Genomic DNA, 20,640 nt, shown 5'->3' with positions numbered 1-20,640 from the left:
CTTGCACACAATCGCCCATTTCACCTATTTTTGGAGCCGTTAATCTGCGGCTATTTGGCACGGTGCTAAACTCTTAATTCCGATGGCTTTTTCACGGCGTGATTGAGAGCACGAACGGGGCAGGGGGGGGTCATCCTGTCCCTATGCATGCCTACCGAAAAGCCTCTGTCCTCACGCAACTGTTTTCAGTTTCATGTCATTGATTGTTTAGTCTTCTCAAAGATGAAAATAAACATTAAAGAGGTGTCAGAATGTCTTGGGTGCACCTTCTAGCTTGGCGTTATCCAAAATTGGGGTCCAGTCATTTGGGTCTTTTGGAAAAGCCCACTCCAGAAGAACCTTCTAAAAATATCAGTCGGTCTTTTTGAAGAAATAACACAGCTCTTTCCACTAAATACTCTCATTTGTCGTTTGGATCAATTAAAATCTAATTTGGAGCTTCAATGTGACGATTGGACCTTAGTCCATGGACGTCGTTAGGAACCCGCTTCTGAACTTGAAATAACACACCCACCACCCTTGGCCACCCCACCCCTGTTTCACACCCTCCTCAGGAGGACACACGTCCAAAGCTCAGAATCGCAACACAAGACTCGAGGACTCCAGCCTACCTGGAAGTGAGGAAAATCCTCTCCTGCGGGAACCTTGCGGGAGCTAAGAGACTTCCTGTGTTTTACATTTCAGTTCTTAGGTAAGACGCGTGTGTTTGTTTTGCATGTGTGGACAACAGCGGCCTTGAGCACGGCTGAATGGTGGATGATCTGGCACGGAAGCAATCGGAGCTGTTAAATAATTCAAGAGCCAGTTTAAGTTCAAGGACTTGTTTACAGTCAGATGCATTTGATTTGTGTCGTCAGCAAATTTTGGCAAGGCCTTGCAGGAGACACCCATCCCCCCCCCGCCACCGATTTCATCCCATATCACAAATGCGGTTTATGTATTCAGGAATAAAGAATTTGGAGATGCTCAAGCATGTGTTATTAAATGTTACTTTTTTTTTTTTTAATGGATTCTCCATACTAATTAAAATTCACAAAATTGAATGGTTTTCATCCGGGTGAAAATTTGTGCCTTGCGGTCTGGAATATTTAGAAAATTTAGTTTAAATTCCCAAACATGAAATTTGGTAGGCTTGAGTGAACAAAGAAAAAAAAAAAAGATGGCAGAAGTAAGATAACGGATTGAAGTTGCAGTTTTTTTTGCGTTCCTCCTGGTGGAAATTATTTATTTATTTTAAATCAACCACAGATGCCAGTTTCACTTAGCAACATGAAATTTGGTCGACATGTAGACTCACAAAAAGTCTCAAGACAACATGCCTTGAAAGACGTAACAAGCCGTCCATTTTGTCCACAATTAGCCATGTTGAGTTGTTGCATATCGTCGCATGTACGAGTGTCACAGGAATGATTGATTGACAACGCGTGTGACATAAATATAAACTGTCCGCAGGAGGGGGTGCCCAGCGTTGTGTGTGTGAAACGCGTTCTTCGAGAGCGATACCTGGAAGTGTTCGCGCATGTATGGAAATGCTTAGCCGGCTAATTAGCATTCATTTCAAATGTTATGCAAACTGTCATTAAATCCCATCTAGGCAGTAGATCAGCACATTAGTCAGCCTTGCTTTTGGCCGTTGGACCGGAGAGAAAAACCCTCCCAAGTTAGCTTGGTGCTAGCTAGCTAGCTAGCTAGCTGGTATGCCAGAACACAGATACATTTAAAACTTTACCAAAAGCAAAAAAAAAAAAAAAAAAAAAAGTCGCTTGGTTCTACCGTTGGTTAGTGTATGGTGAGGGATTGTGGAGGTTAAAAAAAAGTTATTTCAAAGTAAAAAGGAAAATCATTCCATAGGTTGGATTCTGGATTGAATGTTAGCCACCTTGAAGGAGTTTTTAGTTGGCATTCTGGAGGATGGACGGATGCTGATATGGGAATGTGCTGACTTTATGCCACCCCCTTCTTCCTCAGCTGTCCCCTTCCAAAATTTATCTTGGAGCTAAAACAGGCAGGTTATGGCGGGTGGGCTGGTGTTAGGTGCAGTGGAGGGGGGGGGGGGGGGGGGGGTGATGTGGTAACAAGACCTCTCCTCACTCCTCGCACCTCTCACCGACCAGAATATTGCAGAAAAGCACCTGTGAAAAACGCGTTCACCAAAACACACGAGAACATGTAGGATACTGTAGCTGAATCCCGGGGCTTGGGAAATGGCTTCAATTACAGAGGATGAAACGCAATTACATTAAGCGCCATCCCTGCGGACGAGCCCCTTCCACCGCGAACAGGGACTCACCTCCAGCCTTACGTAATTGCTTTCGACCGGCTACCTGCCTACATCGGGAGACGGCGGCGGCGGCGAGGGAACTAGGATCCTGAAGGCAAGGCCTCGCACGCTTCGTTCCTGAACGTTATCATGGCGGAGCTGGCAAGAAGCCGGCGGCTGTCGTGCAATTTTATCATCAACAATGTGCTCTTTTATTTATTACGCTGTAGTTACATACCACCCTTAATTGGATCACATTACACTGCCAGTCAAGCTAATTCTGTCATGACCGCCCTTTCCCCTCCACTTACACCCTCGCATACCCGCAACCTCCAGCAGAGCAAAAAAATGCAAGTCAACATTTAAACAACAAGAAATGCACATTCTGATTGTTGTAAACATGGGGAAAAAAAGTTATAGTATAAACGGTAGAGTTTTAGGGCTGTAACGATTATGATAATTATCCTAACATGTTGCCTGCCATTGGCCAACAACAGACCTGCTTAAATTAACGCTTCAAAGTCATTTTTAAAAGCGTTGCTACTTGTTGCTGGAGACAAATTGCCTTCCAAAGGTGTCAAGCCCACAATTTACTTCCCCCGTGTGTTTCTCTAATTGCTTTAAATGCTCGTCTCCAAATGTGTTTAGCTTTCCGAGAAGAGGATGAATGAGTCCACGCGGGCAAAACAACGCGTTTAAAGACTTTCAGTTCAACGGGTGTCTTTTTTGTGTGCTAAGCCATGTCGCTGACAAGCGCGGCCCCCTCCAACAAGAGGAAGAAGGCCAACAAGATCATCACAGACTTTACCAACATCAGCCAGAATGGTAAGGCACAAGCAGAAGTGACGCGATAAAACTCCTATATTTTAAATTGATACATTTCTAGAAATATGAAAATTAAAATTTTTTATTTATGTGTATACATTTTTGCTGAGTATTTTCACCCTTATAACTGCTGGGTCAAAAATAACCCAATTTTGGTATTTCAAAAAAATTACCCCATTTTTTTGGGGTGGTTTTATACAAATCAAATTTACCCGACAAGCGGGTTGGTTTGACCAAAATTGGGTTATTTTTATCCAGCAGTTTTACGATTGTAAAAAAACTAAAACATTTTTTTAAATCAATATTTTTTAAGTAGTGTCTTTGGGTCTTAAATCATAATTATTAAATATTACTGTCATTATGAATTATCCATTAGATCATGAATTTTTTTAAATTTAATTTATGATATTTATAATAAAATATTTTTTTTGTTTTGTTTTCCTATTATGATTTAATGTACATCGAGCACTTTCTTGTACAGACAACAGAATTATAGTCACTAAACTAGCCCAGATTGCACTCAAATTGAGACCATCATCATTTCCGTGGGATATTTTTCCTCTCATGTTTGTTTGGTGGTGCGCGCTGACATGTATCTAACGTAAAATACGTGCTTTGGCTCAATAGAGGTTGTGACCTGCTGTCACTTTGCGTCTTCTTATTGTCATCACATCTGCGCCAACACAACATTTGTGTGTTTTCGCTCATGCGGCGGCTTATCCCGCTTTATCCCCGTATTTTCCTCCAGTTTAATGCCCACTCATCCGTCCATCATCTCTTGTCACTGTCGGACCTTCTAACCCCCCCCACCGCCACATCAACCCTGTCCGTCTGTCTGAAACCCCCTTTATTACATCCCCGCCCGCCTCCCCACCCGTCTGTCCATTTTCCTCCCAGTCAGCAGTCAAGCTCCGGTTTCACATTCTTCTGAATTAACGCTCAAATCAATATCCCCACAGGAGAGTTCACTTTGCTCAGCGGCCTCAATTATTTTCTCTCTCTCTGTCATCACACACACACACACACACACACACACTCAACAGACACCCACTTGCACAGGTCTGATTTACGAGGCCCCCGGCGAATGGCTCTCCGCAGCATTGCAATGCCCATTCCCCGTTTTATAGGAAGCGGAAAAATCCATCACATCCCACTGAGAAAGAGAGGGTGGCGGCGTGGCGGGACATTTCCCACCATCCAAGCACGAAAACCAAACCATGACATCCCCTTCCGAAACTTTACGGGCCCTTTCCTCTAATTAGTTTGACCTACTGATTCTTATTGCTCCCCCTGGTATCGCAAGCCCACGTGCCCGAATGCCACACAACAGGTTTTCGCTGTAATTCAATCGGAACAAGGCACATGCGGCAAGAAGATGAACAGCGAAAAAGTGAAAACTAACTTCTACAAAAAGGCCATTTTCTGTTTTGTATTTAGGGCAAGACCATAAAAGCGTGACCATCTTGTAGAACCTTGGTGTCGTTTAATTCATCGATTGTGTTTGAGAAGTTCTTTTTTTGTAGGCGGTCCTTGAATGCAACTCGTGCAAATGAAACGGAACAGATGGCTGTTCAAACTCAAAATCTGGGGACCTGATGAGTTCCTTTTTTTACAAAATTAAAATCACCATGCAAAGCTAACGAGTAGCTTTTATCAGCAAATCATTTTTTAAACACAGTCCGATATTTGTGCATTTTTATACTAACTTGTCTAATAAAGTCAATCGAAAAGCCTTGAATGAATCGAGAAGGAAACAAAGAGATTGGTTGCGTCCTTCCGATGACCGTCAGATGACGAGTCCGACCCCGAAGCCTCCGAGCTGGACCTGGGCACCAAGATCAAGACCCCCAAAGACGTGATGCTGGAGGAGCTCTCGCTGCTCACCAACAAGGGTTCCAAAATGTTCCGCAAAAGACAGCAGCGCGTCGACAAGTTCATCACGACCAACGAGAACATGGTGGGAGCAAACTATCAAGTCAAGTTATTTGCGGGTTCGGGCTGAATGTTCTCTTTTGTATTCCAGCAGAACCTGCAGAACCTTCTGATGTCGCCTCCGCCTGTCCCGCCAAAGCCTGAGATGCCAAAGGAAGAAGGTGAGGCCAAAGATTGACATCGTCTGCTTTTCCCTGTTACGACTATGTAATAACCACAATACGAGTTACATCACAAATCAATCACAGGTGCTTGATGATTGCCAATCCACCATTTTTCTCAGTCAATTCATCTTATTCCTCGTCCTCAGTGGTGCAGGAGGACGAGGTGGTGGACAAGGAGTCAGAGAAGGAGAGAAGGAGGAGGGAGTACGTTCGCACCTACGTGTCGCCATGGGAACGGGCCATGAAGGGCAACCAGGAGCTGACGGCCACCATGCGAGCCAGTATGCCCGGACCCGGCAGGGTCCAGTTTCCTCAGTACAAGAGCTTCAACAGGTACTCTCCGAAATAACATTTGTTCGTCATTGTTTACATTGCCACTGATTTTTACGCGTTGCTAAGACAACAGCGAGATTTATTTATTTTTTTTTCCTCGGGAGGCTTTTCTGGGCAGCGCAAACACACCTGTAATGAGGTTTCCCACTGAGACAACATGTTCGGCACAGATGTGATTATCTCAAAACTAATGTGATCCCTTGATCTTTTGCTAATGCTCTTAATGGTTGGTGCGGGGGAGAGCGAGAGCCGCTGTGACATTAGGAATCGTGGCAGGCGTACAATGACATTTAAAGGACACGAGGTGGACAAAAGTATTGGGACAAACCTGTTAATTAATTAATTCATCCGCTGTAGTTGAGGCTAGAGCCCTAAATATTAACGCTTCATGATAGCAAGTGTTTTTTTAATTAATTAATTTATTTATTTTACAACTGTATGCCTCTGACTTTTTTTCTGCATGTGTTGGCATGTAGGCGAAACGGAGGTGGAACTATTATACACTGATTAATTGACAACTATTCAATTATCAAATGAATCCTTAATTAAGAGAATCGATTATTTGTTTCGAAACCTTGTTTCATATAAAATTGTCCAAATTCTCAGAATTTCATCCTCTCAAGAGTACATCTTCAATTTCTGTAGTCCTCCATTAGACTGATTATCTCTTCTTTTTTTTTCCCCCCTCAAAATAAGACATTTACAAACACCTGCTTTTACTTCTGAAAACTTTTTCTTTTTTTCAGATGTTCTGATGGTCGTTTGGGCATTTTCTGTCTATTTGATATGTCCTGATTTTGAATCAAGAAATTATAAGAAATTTTTAAAAATGTGATTCAGTGACTGACAAAATAATCAGCAGATTAATAACTTACGACAATAATAATTCGTTACAGCCCTACAATAACGAGTAAGTGACGTACTCAATCAGTCATGACAAATCCAACTAATTAACAGTGTTGTGCGTAATAATTGACTAGTTACATAACTGACCAATCACCGTTTGACTGCATCAAAGGGAACAACTCTTGTTTTTCTTCGCTTATCACATCCCGTATGTCAAATTTCAATCCTTGCGTTGTATCATGACAAAGCAGTCATTTTCCCGACTACTTTACACCTTTTTTCTCCCGCGTCGTCACCCCCCCAGGACGGCGCTGCCCTTCGGCGGCGTGGAAAAGGCCTCCAAGCCGATGGTGTTCGAGCTGCCCGACCTCGGCGCCGACCCCGACGAACTGGAGCCGCTGCCCTCCCTACAGGCCGACATCCGCTCGCGGCCCTCGTTCAACCGCACGCCCATCGGCTGGGTGTGCAGCGAGGACAACACGCACATCCACATGGACCTGGACGCCATCCCCTTTGACGGAGAGACCGACGATCTCTGAGCGCACACATTTGTTGATACACATTCAAACAGAATGCCGGTTTAATGCATGGAAACGAAACGTGACTTGTTGGGAAAAGGACAAAGTACCTTCTTCACATTTGAAAGAGCCTTAATATGATTTTGCTTAGCGTGTGTGAACATACTAACGTGTAAGTAGTAGTGGAAAAAAAAACAAGCACGATGCACTCTTAAAACAATGTACTTCGACAATAAATTTCCCGTTTAGAGATGGTACCAATGCTTTCGTCTCACAGTGCAGTGTAACTAAAAAAAAAAATCCCCGTGCGCTTCATGATGATTAATTATGCGAAGCACAGATTTTGGTGAGACTCCCAGTGATTTTTTTTTCTTATGTACAAGACGTGCCTCGGCTTAATAAAGGTTGGGAAAGTGCCCTAGATAATCACCCACGGGCATTTTTAAATGACAGGCCTGCAAATGGTGACGGGAACACGATCCAAACGGAGGTGTATTATGGTATGCTCGACCTCTCACACTCGGCGGCTCAGGTTGTGGCTGCAAAGCGAGGCTGGCGGGTGTCAAATGTTGGACAGATGTCCTCTGCATGTCGCTGTCAGCAGCTCCAATGAATGTGTGTGCATGTGCGCGCGCGCGCGCGAGTCAGGACAAGAGGCACGAACACGCACAAGCCCCCTTAAAGTGGCACTGGAGGTGAAAGATACGCAGGCAACCCACGGCGATGACGTCACCTCTCGACGACTTCAACAGCCGCGCTTGCCCGGTAGGCGGCGACATCGCGATGAACGCACACTGGAGAGTAGGAGGAGGCGGTATCGCGAGAGCAGCGGCGTACCGCGCGACCGCAGCGCTGGATGGATGGCGCTGGTGGGGGCTGCGTGGAGCCCAGCCGAGCGGATACGCCCACGGCTCAGCCTCCTCACAGTCTCCGCCGTGAAATCACACGGTGGGACACGCGAGCGGACCGAGACTGGCGGCGACTGCATCCGGGGTGAGTAACAACAGCTTGCGTGTGCGTGCGCGTGCGCTTCGCTCCATGGCTGATGCTGCAGAGGTGCGCGCGGGTGCAGTCAGCGTGTTGCCCATCATCAACGTACGTACGTGTGCTAGTGAGTGTGTCTCGCTATTGCGTCTTGATGCAAGCGCATTTCCGTCTAAACGTGCGCGAGCATTTTTTTTTTCAAGTTCATCCTGTCAGCCAGTCACAGGTGTCCAGTCGTGTTCCTACACGTATGGGTCTTGCGTTCGGTTGTGGGGAGGTCGTGGGGATGTGAGGACTTGTTGATGGCTAAGCAACAAATCTTTTACCGGTCGTGTGTTGGTGGCGCAGCAAGAGTGTTCGCCACCATCATAATTATATTGTGTGTTGGTTGCAGGGTCACTACTTTCAGTTGCGCATGCTCATTTCCGCACCAACATCCTATCAAGTTCACCATCAAGTGAAGTCAGTCAGTCAGGTCCCTGCATCACTTGGTCTGACTGTTTTGGGTCGGGACTCGTTGATGGATGGGCGACAAACCGCAGCCTCTTACCGGGCCCCCATTCACGCTCGACTGTCAGCCGCCGCCGGGTGGCCGCTTCATTGATTTAACGTTGCGGTTCCGAGATTGATGACTTTGGATGCCATCGCCGCCGCGATACTGCCCGCTTCGTGAACGTACAGACACACACACACACACACACACATTCACGCAAAAGTAGATTAGGTGTGTTGTTTGTCTGTGGTAATGATATGTAAATGGCAAAAACCTTCATTTCAAAGCAGGACAGGGATGTCACATGAGACTCAAAAGTTCTGCCTTAACCAAGACATGATTTTGATTGACAGTTTTTTTAAATTTACAAATAAATGTAATTTTACGAATGACCACCGTTGCGAGATTTTTCAAGATACAACCGATTATTTTACAAGCAAAAATTTGAGATACAAACTCCGGCTGGCGAAATTAGCATGGATCTTGCAACGGATATTTTTCAAACGGTGCCACAACACAAGTAAACAGACAATATGGCATTTTTAATCATCTGTGAACAACTAATATTACTGCAACTAACTTCGTTTTGGGTATGCTTGTATGTATTTTTTGTACTGCTTGCTCGTGAAAAAATAATTTCAAAGGGAATAGCAAAAAACATGTTGCACAAGAAGTTTTAATATATAATTTATATATTTTATATATTATTATTTATATATATTAAATAATTTCCATTCATTTCAATGGGGAACATTGTAAAAAAAAAAATTATCCGTCATAATGCAAGGTTCGGCTGGACCTAATGTCTTGTCGCCAGCTCACTCAACGTCATTTCTCATGTGGAGTTATGCTAATGAGGCAAAGCAACCTCTGCAAAAGCACACACCTCGGGTCAAAGTTTAGCCCTGAAAACAGTTTTGTCGAGAAATATCAAACTTAGTTGGCCTCTATTGTGAGTAGACACACAAAAACGTCTCGGGAACTCAAGACAGAGGAAGCAGACATTTTAGGGCCATTTTCCTGTTTCCTCTTTTTAAAAAAAAAACTAACACGTCTTCGAGATTTGATCCATTTGCTACTGAATTTGAACTCTGGACGGATGGCCGACGCCAAATTAAAATTTGTGTATTTAAATGCGTTTTTCTAAAGCCAACGTGAAGCTTTAGAAGTCTGGAATGATATAAACTGGATGTCTTCCAGCGGCTTTTTTTTTTTTTTTTCCACCAATGTTCCAGTGTTTGTTACTACTGCGGCTCATCCGGGGGAAAGTGTCCAGGGGGAGGCGGGGAGGAAGTTTAATCCTAAAAATATTCCAGCTTTGGGAGCGATTCACTTGATTTGACTAACTGTGACTGCTGACAGTCTGCTCTTGCAGTGAAACTGCTTTGGAAGGAAGGTTTCAACAGCTTGCACGAAGCGGATGAAGGACGACCAAAAATATTTTAAAAGGCACCTGAGCTGTTTTATGAGCATCTTTCTTTAACGCGAACATAATGGCTTTACGAATTTACTGTATGTTTTTACAGCCTGCCGAGATGTAATCAGCCTATTAAACGACTTCTCGGTGGTCACCGGGAACATTGTTTTGATGTAGTGTGGGCCGGCTGGGCCTCCACAAACAACCTTACTGTCAGATCCCCTTTGGGGGGCGGGGGGATGGGGGATTTCAGAAACGATAATTTTAACTGACTTTTATGATTTCAACTTTGTGGTTCCACGTATCAGTGGTAAGGAAATATTCACGCTGTGGCCTTGTGGTTTGATGCCGCTTACCTCATCTAATATTAAACACAATTAACAGACCATTAGCAAAGGACGACATGCCCTCGAAAAGAGCATCTTTTACAAGCCGTCATTGGAGTTTGTCAAAATAATCATCAAAGGTGTTGTACGATTTTTTTTTTATATATTCTTGACGCGGGAAGACACATTGAAGTGATGGAAATTTGTCCTGAAAAAGTCTTAAGACACATTCTGATTGTTTGACTATGCTCCTTTGTCGTATGGTGTTCCACAGGGTTCTATTTCGGGGCCCCTGCTGTTTTCACTGCATTTAATGTTAAAGATAAAGATGTCCTTTATTAGTCCCACAATGGGGAAATTTGAGGTGTTACAGCAGCAAAGATATAGATCACACAGAGTCGGCGGCGTAATGTAGCCGTTAATGTATAACATTAGCAGCAGACATTCATAAAAAGCATGCAAATATACACAGTATAAACGTATGCTCTGTTTTATTTGATAATATTAATTAATCAATAAATTGATTTATTAGTTAACTCATTCAACCCATAAAACATAGTCCTTGCCTCCCGAAGACGTATTTATACGTCTTAGCCCTTTTTTTTTCGTCATAGCTCTCATTTTTTATAGCATTATAACACAATATTCTGTTGACCTCGTAAAATCAGTCAAAATCCAGAAAAACGCTGGAATTAAGGGGTTCCTCTAGTGAAAATTTTTGGGATTAAATGAGTTAATTCATTGATGCATCCATTGTTTTCTTTATTTGATTTTTGCTGAGACTAAATCTTCCTAAACTCATTTTTTAATTACAACTTTCTCCATTTCTGACTCTTTGTTGGTGATTGAGTAACAAATAGCATCAGCGTTCTTAGTTTTTAACATCGTAAAAAATTATTCTGGCCGATTACTAGTATTAACGCATCTGGTCGGTTGTAAGAAGACCAGCGAACAATTTCCAAGTGCTAAAGATGATTGAGAGAAAGCGACCTTAAAAGGACATGGTCAGACCTTCACCCGGCGTCTAGTGGTTACTTGACCGAGGTGTGGACTGACTTAAACTGGAATTGGTCGTGAGAACCTAAACAATTTTTTTTTCTTTAGTACCTGGAAAATGATTGCAAGCGCAGGGTAGCAGCTGCGCAGATCTGGCACTATGTTGAAGCCGTTAGAGAATAAATTAGTTCTACCTTTGCATTCTTCGGGATGAACCTTTGACAATGTTACAAAGAGTGTGAGCCCGGATTTTGGCTGTTTCAGCAGAACTCTGATTCTTTGATATTTCAAGCTGCAGCATTCCCACCTCAACGGTTACCCCCCCCCCCCCCGCCACTGTCTGAATGCACGGGATTATTGAGAGGTTTTGGTTTAAGAAAGAGCAGATTAAACAATAGCAAAGGATGAAGCAGGAGGGAAGGATAAGGAACGCACGCTCTGATGTCTCCTTTGACCTTAACCATCCCGCCAGTGCGCCTTCCTCCAACCCCCGTCACGACGCTTAACATGTTAAATCTAACGTCCCACTTATTCCTATTATCTGTTTGTTCTGCTTCCGACCCCAAAATCTTCACGTGACGTCCCAGCGTGGACTGTAAATAAGCGTGGTTATGTAACAGCCTCCATATTAAAGATTCGCTTTCAATTTTCTCCTCGTGTGATTGGACATGTGCTGCGATGCTGCGTCTCGCTTGTGGCATTCGGTCTATGCGGGGAAATGACCTTGAAGAAAATCCGAGACTCCGCACACCTACACGCTGCGCTAGGATGTATAACTTAATATGAAACATTAATCGGGAGGAAGTGCAGCGAGGGGAGGATGAACTTGAGGCTCTCGCTATTGTCAAATGGGGCTATTTGAAGTTACACATAACCCACTTACAAGGAAACCCACCGTGTGCGCGCGCGTGAGGTCATGGATGTGAGGTTTTCTTTTTGGGAAAGAAAGTTGAGGTCACTGGAGGGAAAAAAGAACAAAGCAACAAGGGGAGCTTGTTGAAGAAAGTTGAAGAGTCTATTCAGGTTGATATTTTTCTTTGGAGCGTGTGCGTGCATGTGTGTGCGCATGTCAGAGAGCTCTTGTCCTCGGCGACACCAGTACACTGACACGCTGACACAAACATTCGAAACAATGGCAGAAGTCAGATGCTATTTATACACGTGGACTATAAACGTCCTGTTGTGTTTACAATGCCGTAAAAACGATTTAGCAGGATAGGGTGAACTCTACATTAATAGTTTCAACTTGTAATAAAACCCCAAACTATGACCCCCACACTATGATTTCTTTCTCGGCATCATCTTGAGCAGGCGTGGGCAAACTACGGCCCGGGGGCCACATGCGGCCCATTGAATGTTTTAATCCGGCCCGCCAAACTTGAAAAAAATTAAATGAATAAACCATTATATGTTTTATTTTCTTAACACTGTGGTGGTGTTAAAATTAAATATATTTTTTTTTCTGCGATGAGGTGAGGTTACCTAACCACTCCATCCATCTGATCCAGGTCCAGCCCCTCTGTCAAATTTTAGAACCCATTGCGGCCCGCCAGTCAAAAGGTTTGCCCACCTCTCCTCACAACCTAAACCGGAACAAAATTATTTTATTTTATTTTATTTTAGCTCAGGGGCCACATGGAGGAAAATCTATCACCGAGTGGGCCAGACTAGTAAAATCATGATTTATAACATTAAACAATATTTCGCGGATTATCGCTATTTGAATGCTGTCCCGGTGTTTCCAGAAGTTAAATGCGTCTTATTTAACACGTTTATGTCGTACTATGTTTTTTTTTTTTTATTTGATTCCCCAATAAAACCATGACGTACGGTTGTGTTTTGAATAGTGACATTCAGGCTAATTCCTTGTTCAACTTGCTCTACTCATCTGAACATTGCTTGTAAATCTCAAGAATAAGACTTTAAAACAAAAGGTTTACGGATTGACCGCCACATTGTATTTTACTATATGTATTAAAAAAATCTGAGTTCATGCTAAAAGTCCATCAAATTAAGTTTACAGATGTAACTGTAACTTCGGCCATTTGGCGAATTTTGGCGCGGCTGTTTATTCATTTGAGCTGTGCTTCTTTTTATACTTTACCGAATCTTCTCGCAGGCCGGATTAAACCCGATTGCGGGCCTGATCCGGCCCGCGGGCCATATGTTTGACCCCCCATATAGTCACTATATGCACGATTTTCAATTTTCACGTCCATCCTTAGTTTTGTCTACTTTTTAATGCTTTGAGTTTGCTAGCACAGGTGTGCCTCCTCAGTCTTGCCACATTTGCAGCACACGTCCATCCGAGTCGCTGGTGTTCGTGCTAGCAGCGCTTGTGACAGTTTAGCAGAAACAGATGTCTTTTCTCATGCTCCCAGCCGTGCCCTGGCCGGCTCTCATCGATCCACGAGTAATCATCGGCTGTCGCCCTGACAAAGCATCCGGGATTATTCTGACATCCCAAGGCGACGTCACGACTCTGCGGTGTGACTCACGCCGGCCGTGCTGATTACTCTTCACGGGTGTGAGCGTCATCATGAGACCGTGTGGTGGTTAATAGCTCAGTTTACAGTAAGATATTTTTGCATAATGGGGAAAACTGTTGAAATTTTGAGTTGGAGTGAATTTGTTGAATTTCTATCATCTGAATTGAATGATGGGAAGAAAGCGGTAAAATAAAAAAACCACTAAGACAGAAGTTACAGTGCATGATAGATGCAGCATATTAAAGAATTTCAAATGAAAAAAGAGGATGGACGATTGGTTAGAATGTCTGCTTCACAGTTTTGAACTCAGTCTTCCTGTGTAGAGTTTGCTTGTGCCCAGCGTGGGTTTTTAATTGATTACTCGAAATTCTGCATAGGTTTGAATTTTCGTGTATATGCTACATGTGACCTGTTCAAGGTTACCCCACTTTTCTCTTAAATTTGGGGATTCATTGATTCCTTACTGGTGAAGGGTTGTCAGCTGTGTCATTGCTGAAAAATGCACGGCTTCCCCTGTTAAAAATTTGCATTATTTTCGAAAGGCACAAACTCCGGAAAGAACGACTTGAACGAGGATCTTGAACGCCTCATGGGGAAAATTTGCCGCCTATCTTCTGGTTTCTTAATGGCCGCCAGCGCATGGTCAGGGAATTTGATTGACTTGTGCCTTGACTCGCTGTGGCTTCCAGGAACTCTCCGGCATCAATACACATCATCATCACTCGCTGGCCCCGTGCGTGTGCGTGTGTGTGTTAATATCACATGGTTCGGCTTTTCCTCCCGCGTGCCTGCTGCTTGGCCTATATCCATGGTAACGAGCCGAAGATACGAGAATGCGTGGCCGTGCGCATGCGCGCGCACACAGACCGTCATATATAACAGCATTTGCGCGAAGTCGTTTGTGCGAGGTTGTAGAGTGCAGTCACAAAGTGGATGTGTGATCGCACTCTCCGCACCCACTCGGCGGGACACGCACGCTCGCGCGCACACACGCACACAGATAAGGGCCATATATAACAGCACTTGTGTGATCTTGGTTGTGCGAGACTGTAGGGTGCAGTCAAAAAGAGGATGTGTGATCGCACTCTCCACACCCACTCGGCGGGACGCGCGCACACACATGAATGCGCACACACGAACACAAACAGTCACTATATGCTGAAACAGAAGTTAGTGATTCTGGGAGAGGGAAAATGGCAAACAGAGACATGACTGCCAAATCCCTCCATAAATCCTTTTGGCAAGTTGGATTTTGTGTATTTACGAACAGATGTACTGAATGTGAATTTCTGTTCTGGATGGATGGATGGACAACTCTCAGCGAGGTCAGTCACAGAGAGAGACAGAGAGAAAGAGAGGAGAGAGAGGAGAGAAGAAAGAAGAGCGAGAGCGAGAGAGAGAGCGAGTGTGAGAGAGAGTGCGAGAGAGAGCGAGAGAGAGAGAGAGAGAGATAGGTGCTGTGGCCTCCCTCCAAAGAAAAATAGGGTGCTGTGGACGCAACACAACCTGGCAACAAAGACGACGGAAGGGAACTTTGCCAAAAGTGTCGAAAGGCACTGCGGTGCTGCAAGCTCACTGCCCCACGGCGTTATGCAATTCTGTGTACTTACTGTACACACACAGTCACTGGCAGAAGCTCCATATTTGTCATTTAATCGCGATTATGAAGAGATTTCGGTTTCGGCGTCCCGTTATTGATACAAATATTCACCCACAAAACAGATCAGTCCACTTCAGACGTCACCACGGCAAAGCAACACAACCATGACAAGAATCATGATGCTAGTGTTGTAATAAACATGTCATAACAGACACAATGCTTCAGTTGCTTTTTTGAGCTGCGAAATACACACAAGGTTGTCATTTTGCAGAATGAAGTCTGATTGGGTGTCATGATGGCCCATTAACCTTGGCTAAGCAACCGTCAAGGATGCTTGATTCCATTTTGGGTCAATTCTGCTGTTGGAGTTAATCAAAGCTCAAGCTTTGGAATTCATTCCGAATGGCCAACTTTCTGTTCAATTTCAGGCTCTGACGAAAGGAATATTTTTAGAATAGAGTTTTCTATTACCCCCGTACTTTTAGTAATCAGCTAGTTCCGGCGAGTTACCCGTTCACCTTTCGAATCACCGCCCTGCCTGTGGGAATTCACGAATGTCTGTTGTTGTTTACCTGCGCAAAGTAGACAGCGTTTGACCCGTATGGCCTCACAGCTGCGTCTTCTTTGTGTCTCGCAGGGCATGAAAGGACATGGGAGCGTCTGGACGGCCCAAACAACATTCATCTGACAGGATCCGCCAGAGGACCACTTGCCAAAGGACGAGTGACAAACACATGCCAGCAGCGGCTCTGGCAGCGAGCAGACGGATTCTGAAGAAGTAAAGCACGGCTGGAGAGGGGCCGGCTTGTACGGGGGCCAAATCCCCGTCCAAGACACACCGTGTCGCCTCCGTCCTCCTCCTCCTCTCTTCGCTTTTCTCCCATTCGCCTTCTGTCACTCTCATGGGAGTGACATAGAAGCCTCAGAGGGAGCGGGGGCATCCAGGTAGGGATGTCGTGGAAGAGGAACTACTTTGCGTCCGGCGGCGGGGTGCAGGGGCTGGCGACCCCGAGAACCATGACCTCCATCGCGCCCAGCAAAGGCCTGAGCAATGAGCCGGGACAGAACAGCTGCTTCCTGAACAGCGCTCTGCAGGTCAGTGACGCAGTGACTCAGAAACCATAAACGCTGACCCTACAACTCCTATATATAACCTTTCACGCTACCCAAAAGCCCGACCCCATGGTGAGGGGGGTGCGTGTGACCCTGGGGAACATGCTTTTTTCCTGCTGTGCTACAATAAAGTGTGCGTAACAGAAAATTATTGAGAAGCACTGCCCTCAACCCTAAATCAGAAACCCATAGGCGCCAGATTTCCTCCAGGGGACCACATGAGTAGCTACAGGGTTGTTGTAAAACACAGCTCTCTCACGATGGGACATTGTGATTTTCTAGGAATGTTGCAGAAGGTTGCAGAGAATAATACAAATCGAAATAGAGTTGCATATTGATCGTTATGTTTCCAACCTATTTGGATTATTGTTGATAAATATTGTGAGAAATTATTAATATGATCACATATGTCTTCAAATGTCTTCCATGTGTCTTGAATATCACATTTATTAATAATAATATCAATAGAGGTCATTTGAGAAAATCGGTTGGTGAGCCTGTTGCTCAAAACTTAAACCGGAACCAAATTATTTTATTTTATTTTTTTTATTTTTATTATTTTATTAAAATATATATATATATAAAATGTATATATATATATATATATAAAATGTATATATATATATATATATAAAATGTATATATATATATATATATAAAATGTATATATATATATATATATATATATATATATATATATATATATATATATATATATATATATATATATATATATATATATGTATATATATATATATAGTGGCACAACAATAGCTTGCTTTGTACGGCCCTAAAAGTTAGCAGGGAAGCGTGACAGTGCCCCAAGTGGCCATCTTGTAAATGACAACTTTATAGCATGCCTGAATACTCCCACAAACACACACGCATGGCAGTTAACTGATAATTAAACGTGACAGCGAGATAATCTCCGTATTAATGAGTGTTTGCATGTTCTGCTTTGCTTTTGGCACCATTCAAATGAGTGTGTGTTTGTTTGCGGAGATGCTTACTCAGCGCGCACACACACACACACACACACACACACACACACCCCCCCACACGCCTACCTCTCAAGACGTCCAGCTGGCACGTGCACACACCTCCACGCTCCAGATGAGGAGATGGAGGATGCAGCGATAAGCTCCAGCAGAAGCTTATTGCATGTTGGAGAGAGGACAGAGGAGCTGAGGATGAACTTTTGAAGGAGAAGGAGAAGAAAGAGAGGTGGAGTGCTGATGGCACCCTATTTAAAATTTTTTTTTTTTTTTTAGGAAATTAGAAATGACAGTCAGCAAATCGGGTTTGTTGTGGTTTATCCGTTATCTGATCTCATAGTGAATTTTTATTTTATTTATTTTTTTCCCGCAAATTGCGCTAATAATGGCCGCCGCTTGTCGGAACTAATGATCCCCTCGAGTGGTTCGGCCTCTCGCTTGCTATTTTTTGACGACAGCAAAACGCACCTGGACAGGCAACGTGCTGGAAAAAGCATGTCGTGTTTCCACGGCAACTGTGTGCCAGCATCAAGTCGCAGCGGCAAAGGTTTTTAGATGACGTTTAGATTTGATTACTGTTCAAAGAAGCGTGCAAATCTTCACATCTTTCTTTTTTTTTTTTTGAAGAGACACGGAGAATAAAATGGCTTCTTGTTTTTCGTTGTGAATCCTCGAAATTCTGATGCCATGGTCTAGCCACCAAACATTTTGATAGTTGCCTTTTATTTTAGTCTTGTATCGATTAAATCGCATGATCGGAATTTGGAACCAATTTTCAGCTATTTTAATCATAGCGCTGTTTTTTTTGTTTTTCTCTTAATGCTTTGTTGAGGTATCGAAATGAGATCTAAATTGGATTGAAGTGGCCCACAAAAAATTGTGATCGGGACGCCCCTAATTTATTTGTTAAAAACAAAAGAATTAATTCACTTTAATACTGTATAACAAAGAAAAAAAATATAGATTCATTGAAAAAAAAAAATAAATGTCAGCTTTACTGTTTTTCTTGTTAAGCACTTTCCATTTGCGTTAAATCATGAGCAATGCTGTTTTTTTGTTTTTTTTTAACAAACTACTTTTACTTGGTTTTGTTCTTTAGGTTTTGTGGCATCTGGACATCTTTCGCAGAAGCTTTCGCCAGCTGACCACTCACAAATGCATGGAGGACTCGTGCATCTTCTGCGCACTCAAGGTAAAAAAGAGAAAAAAAAAAACAAAAAAAAAAAAAACAACAACAACCATCAGCCTGTGGTTTTTTTTTTTTTCTTCCTAACCAATAATGCATTTAAAACCACCATGACAGTGACAGTCGGCTTTCTCTGTGAGTGATGAGGATGTCCAGCGACTGCTGCATTTAGTTTGCTTCTTCTGGTAAAACATATTGCTTATTCCCGTTGCTGCTGTTGCTGATACATGTTAATCCAGTCTCAAAGATAAAATAACATTTTTTAGGGGGGTACAGAGTTGATGAAATTGAATAATAAAAAAATTAAATAGTATGACATGGAAGTGCTTAATAAGAAATGGGTAAAATGTTTTATGGAACACAATCAAGTTAGGATTAAATATAATAAAATATAATTATATTCGACTTATATTTCATTGGGGCAGCAATGATGATCCTATATCATTATTTATAATGAAAACAAATCTACTAAATAAGTAAAATTTATGACTACTTAAGTAAAAAAAAAAAAAATACATGAATATAATTAAAGCTACACTCGCTGACCACAACGTTGGCTTCTCCCTCAAACAAAAAAAAAATTAACACGAGGCAAAAAATTATTTAGGTATTCCAGAGTGAAACATGGTATTATTATTCTTGAATATAACGCAACACATTTGTTGCACCGATGGTGACCAACATGTGGCCCGAGCGAAGGCGTAGCGCCGTGACTAATGTGCTGGAGTGCGGCAGCAACACACTGTCGGGTCTCCACAGCACTCCACTATAATTAATTGGCCTGACTGAAAGCGCCGAGCTAAGCAGAACCCACGTGCACACACACACACACACACACAATCACTAAAGCGCCTACACACAAATCAGTCCGCGCACTTTGATTTGCTGCTCCAGGCGCGCACTGGTGTCTTGCGGGCGTGCGTGCGTATATGTCAAGAACTTCATAGACAAATATGGATATTTATAATCATACTGGTTTTTAAGTTTGGTGCGTTATATTTTATATTGGGTATATTTGATTCAATTTTCTATTTTTAAATAATTACCTTGCATACGCATTTATAGCAAATTAAAATTCCACCATGCAAAGTGAAAGCTATATACCAACAACACCAGGAAAAAAAAAAATTCTGGGTGCGAGCTCATCTGAGACGGACTGACACAAAGTTGAAAACGGCACTGTGGTCTGACGAGTCCACGTTTCAAAATTGTTTTTAGAATATCACAGATGCCATGCCAAATCAAAGCACCACTATGCTGTTATACACGTTTTATTACACAATCCGTATTTTTGGGTCACACCAACACGTGGATCCAGGTTTTCAGAAACTGTCGATGAACACAGTTGATACATGAAAGTCACGCCAAAAAAAAGCATCCTGTGGCTTTGGCCGCCGGAAATTGCTGCAACACTTCGTCTCTCTCCACCCAAGAAGAAGAATGGGACGGGAGGAGGAGGAAGAGGAGTGGAGTGAAGGAGAAAGATGAATGAATGTGGGAGTTGCTGGAGATGGCTGCAAACTTTGCAATTACGCTGCTGCGTGCACACACACACACACACACACATAGACATACGCACACACGCGCACGCTTACTCACTCCACCTCATCCCTTCCTTGCTCCCCTCATCCCCCCCCCCCTCTCTCTGTAGGGTATATTCCCCCTCCATTCTCCTTGGCGCATTGCTGCAGTCATAATACACACACACACAAATGCACACGCACAGACACACACTTTTCAGCACGACTACATTACCTTTCCCAATGCCAGCCCCCTCAGCGATTTTATAACGTTGACTTCCTGTGGCATGACCGCCGCCATCTTGCTCTGCTACCTCCCAAATGTCAAAGGTGACGTCGGAGATGAGAAACACATTAAGTGGAAGTGTATTAAACACTTAAAAATATGGAAAGTCAGGGCAATTCTTCTTCACCCCAAAAAAATAAATAAAAAAATGCTGCAAAAAATACGCTGTAAAAAATGTCTACAAGTAGCCTGTTGATTTGTACCGTATTTTGACGAAATCGCAGACAAAAAAATAAATAAAAATCTTTGAAGAGGCTTTGTTGTAGACGCCCATTTTAAGATATTTGGGGTCAGATCGTCTTGTTTCAACCGAGTGTTTATTTTTGTGTGTCTGGCTTCAAAACATACTTTTGGCCC

The 20,640-nt window shown here is 43.2% G+C and overlaps 2 protein-coding genes across 6 annotated transcripts in view; both read left to right on the top strand.

The window, feature by feature from the left end:
* Positions 1-580: 580 nt before the first annotated feature.
* Positions 581-7,110, top strand: myoz1b (myozenin 1b). 4 transcript variants are annotated; one of them, XM_088284695.1, is made up of 6 exons: positions 581-691; positions 2,999-3,085; positions 4,876-5,042; positions 5,112-5,178; positions 5,328-5,514; positions 6,665-7,110. In XM_088284695.1, the coding sequence occupies exons 2-6, from the start codon at positions 3,001-3,003 to the stop codon at positions 6,897-6,899; spliced, it is 741 nt and encodes a 246-aa protein (XP_088140821.1). In that variant the 5' UTR covers positions 581-691; positions 2,999-3,000; the 3' UTR covers positions 6,900-7,110. The 4 variants fall into 4 exon arrangements, with proteins under 4 accessions (XP_088140821.1, XP_088140820.1, XP_088140819.1 ...); XM_088284694.1 differs by having other exon boundaries at positions 5,301-5,514; XM_088284693.1 differs by having other exon boundaries at positions 5,109-5,178; positions 5,301-5,514.
* A 630-nt stretch (positions 7,111-7,740) lies between these two features.
* The window catches only part of LOC148317412 (ubiquitin carboxyl-terminal hydrolase 54-like), a 31,806-nt gene continuing 18,906 nt past the window's right edge, over positions 7,741-20,640 (top strand). For both annotated transcript variants that reach the window (XR_015840041.1, XM_088284535.1), the window contains exons 1-3: positions 7,741-7,871; positions 15,821-16,278; positions 18,391-18,483. Coding sequence is in view for 1 of the 2 variants with exons in the window: in XM_088284535.1 (XP_088140661.1) it covers positions 16,135-16,278; positions 18,391-18,483 (237 nt within the window). In the remaining variant the exon portion in view is untranslated. The remainder of the gene's footprint in view (positions 7,872-15,820; positions 16,279-18,390; positions 18,484-20,640) is intronic.

Source organism: Idiotropiscis lumnitzeri, chromosome 20, assembly GCF_059441095.1.
Source record: "Idiotropiscis lumnitzeri isolate Australia: NSW breed Sydney's pygmy pipehorse chromosome 20, RoL_Ilum_1.0, whole genome shotgun sequence".
Taxonomy (NCBI): Eukaryota; Metazoa; Chordata; class Actinopteri; order Syngnathiformes; family Syngnathidae; genus Idiotropiscis; species Idiotropiscis lumnitzeri.
This window is presented reverse-complemented; position numbering and strand designations above follow the sequence as displayed.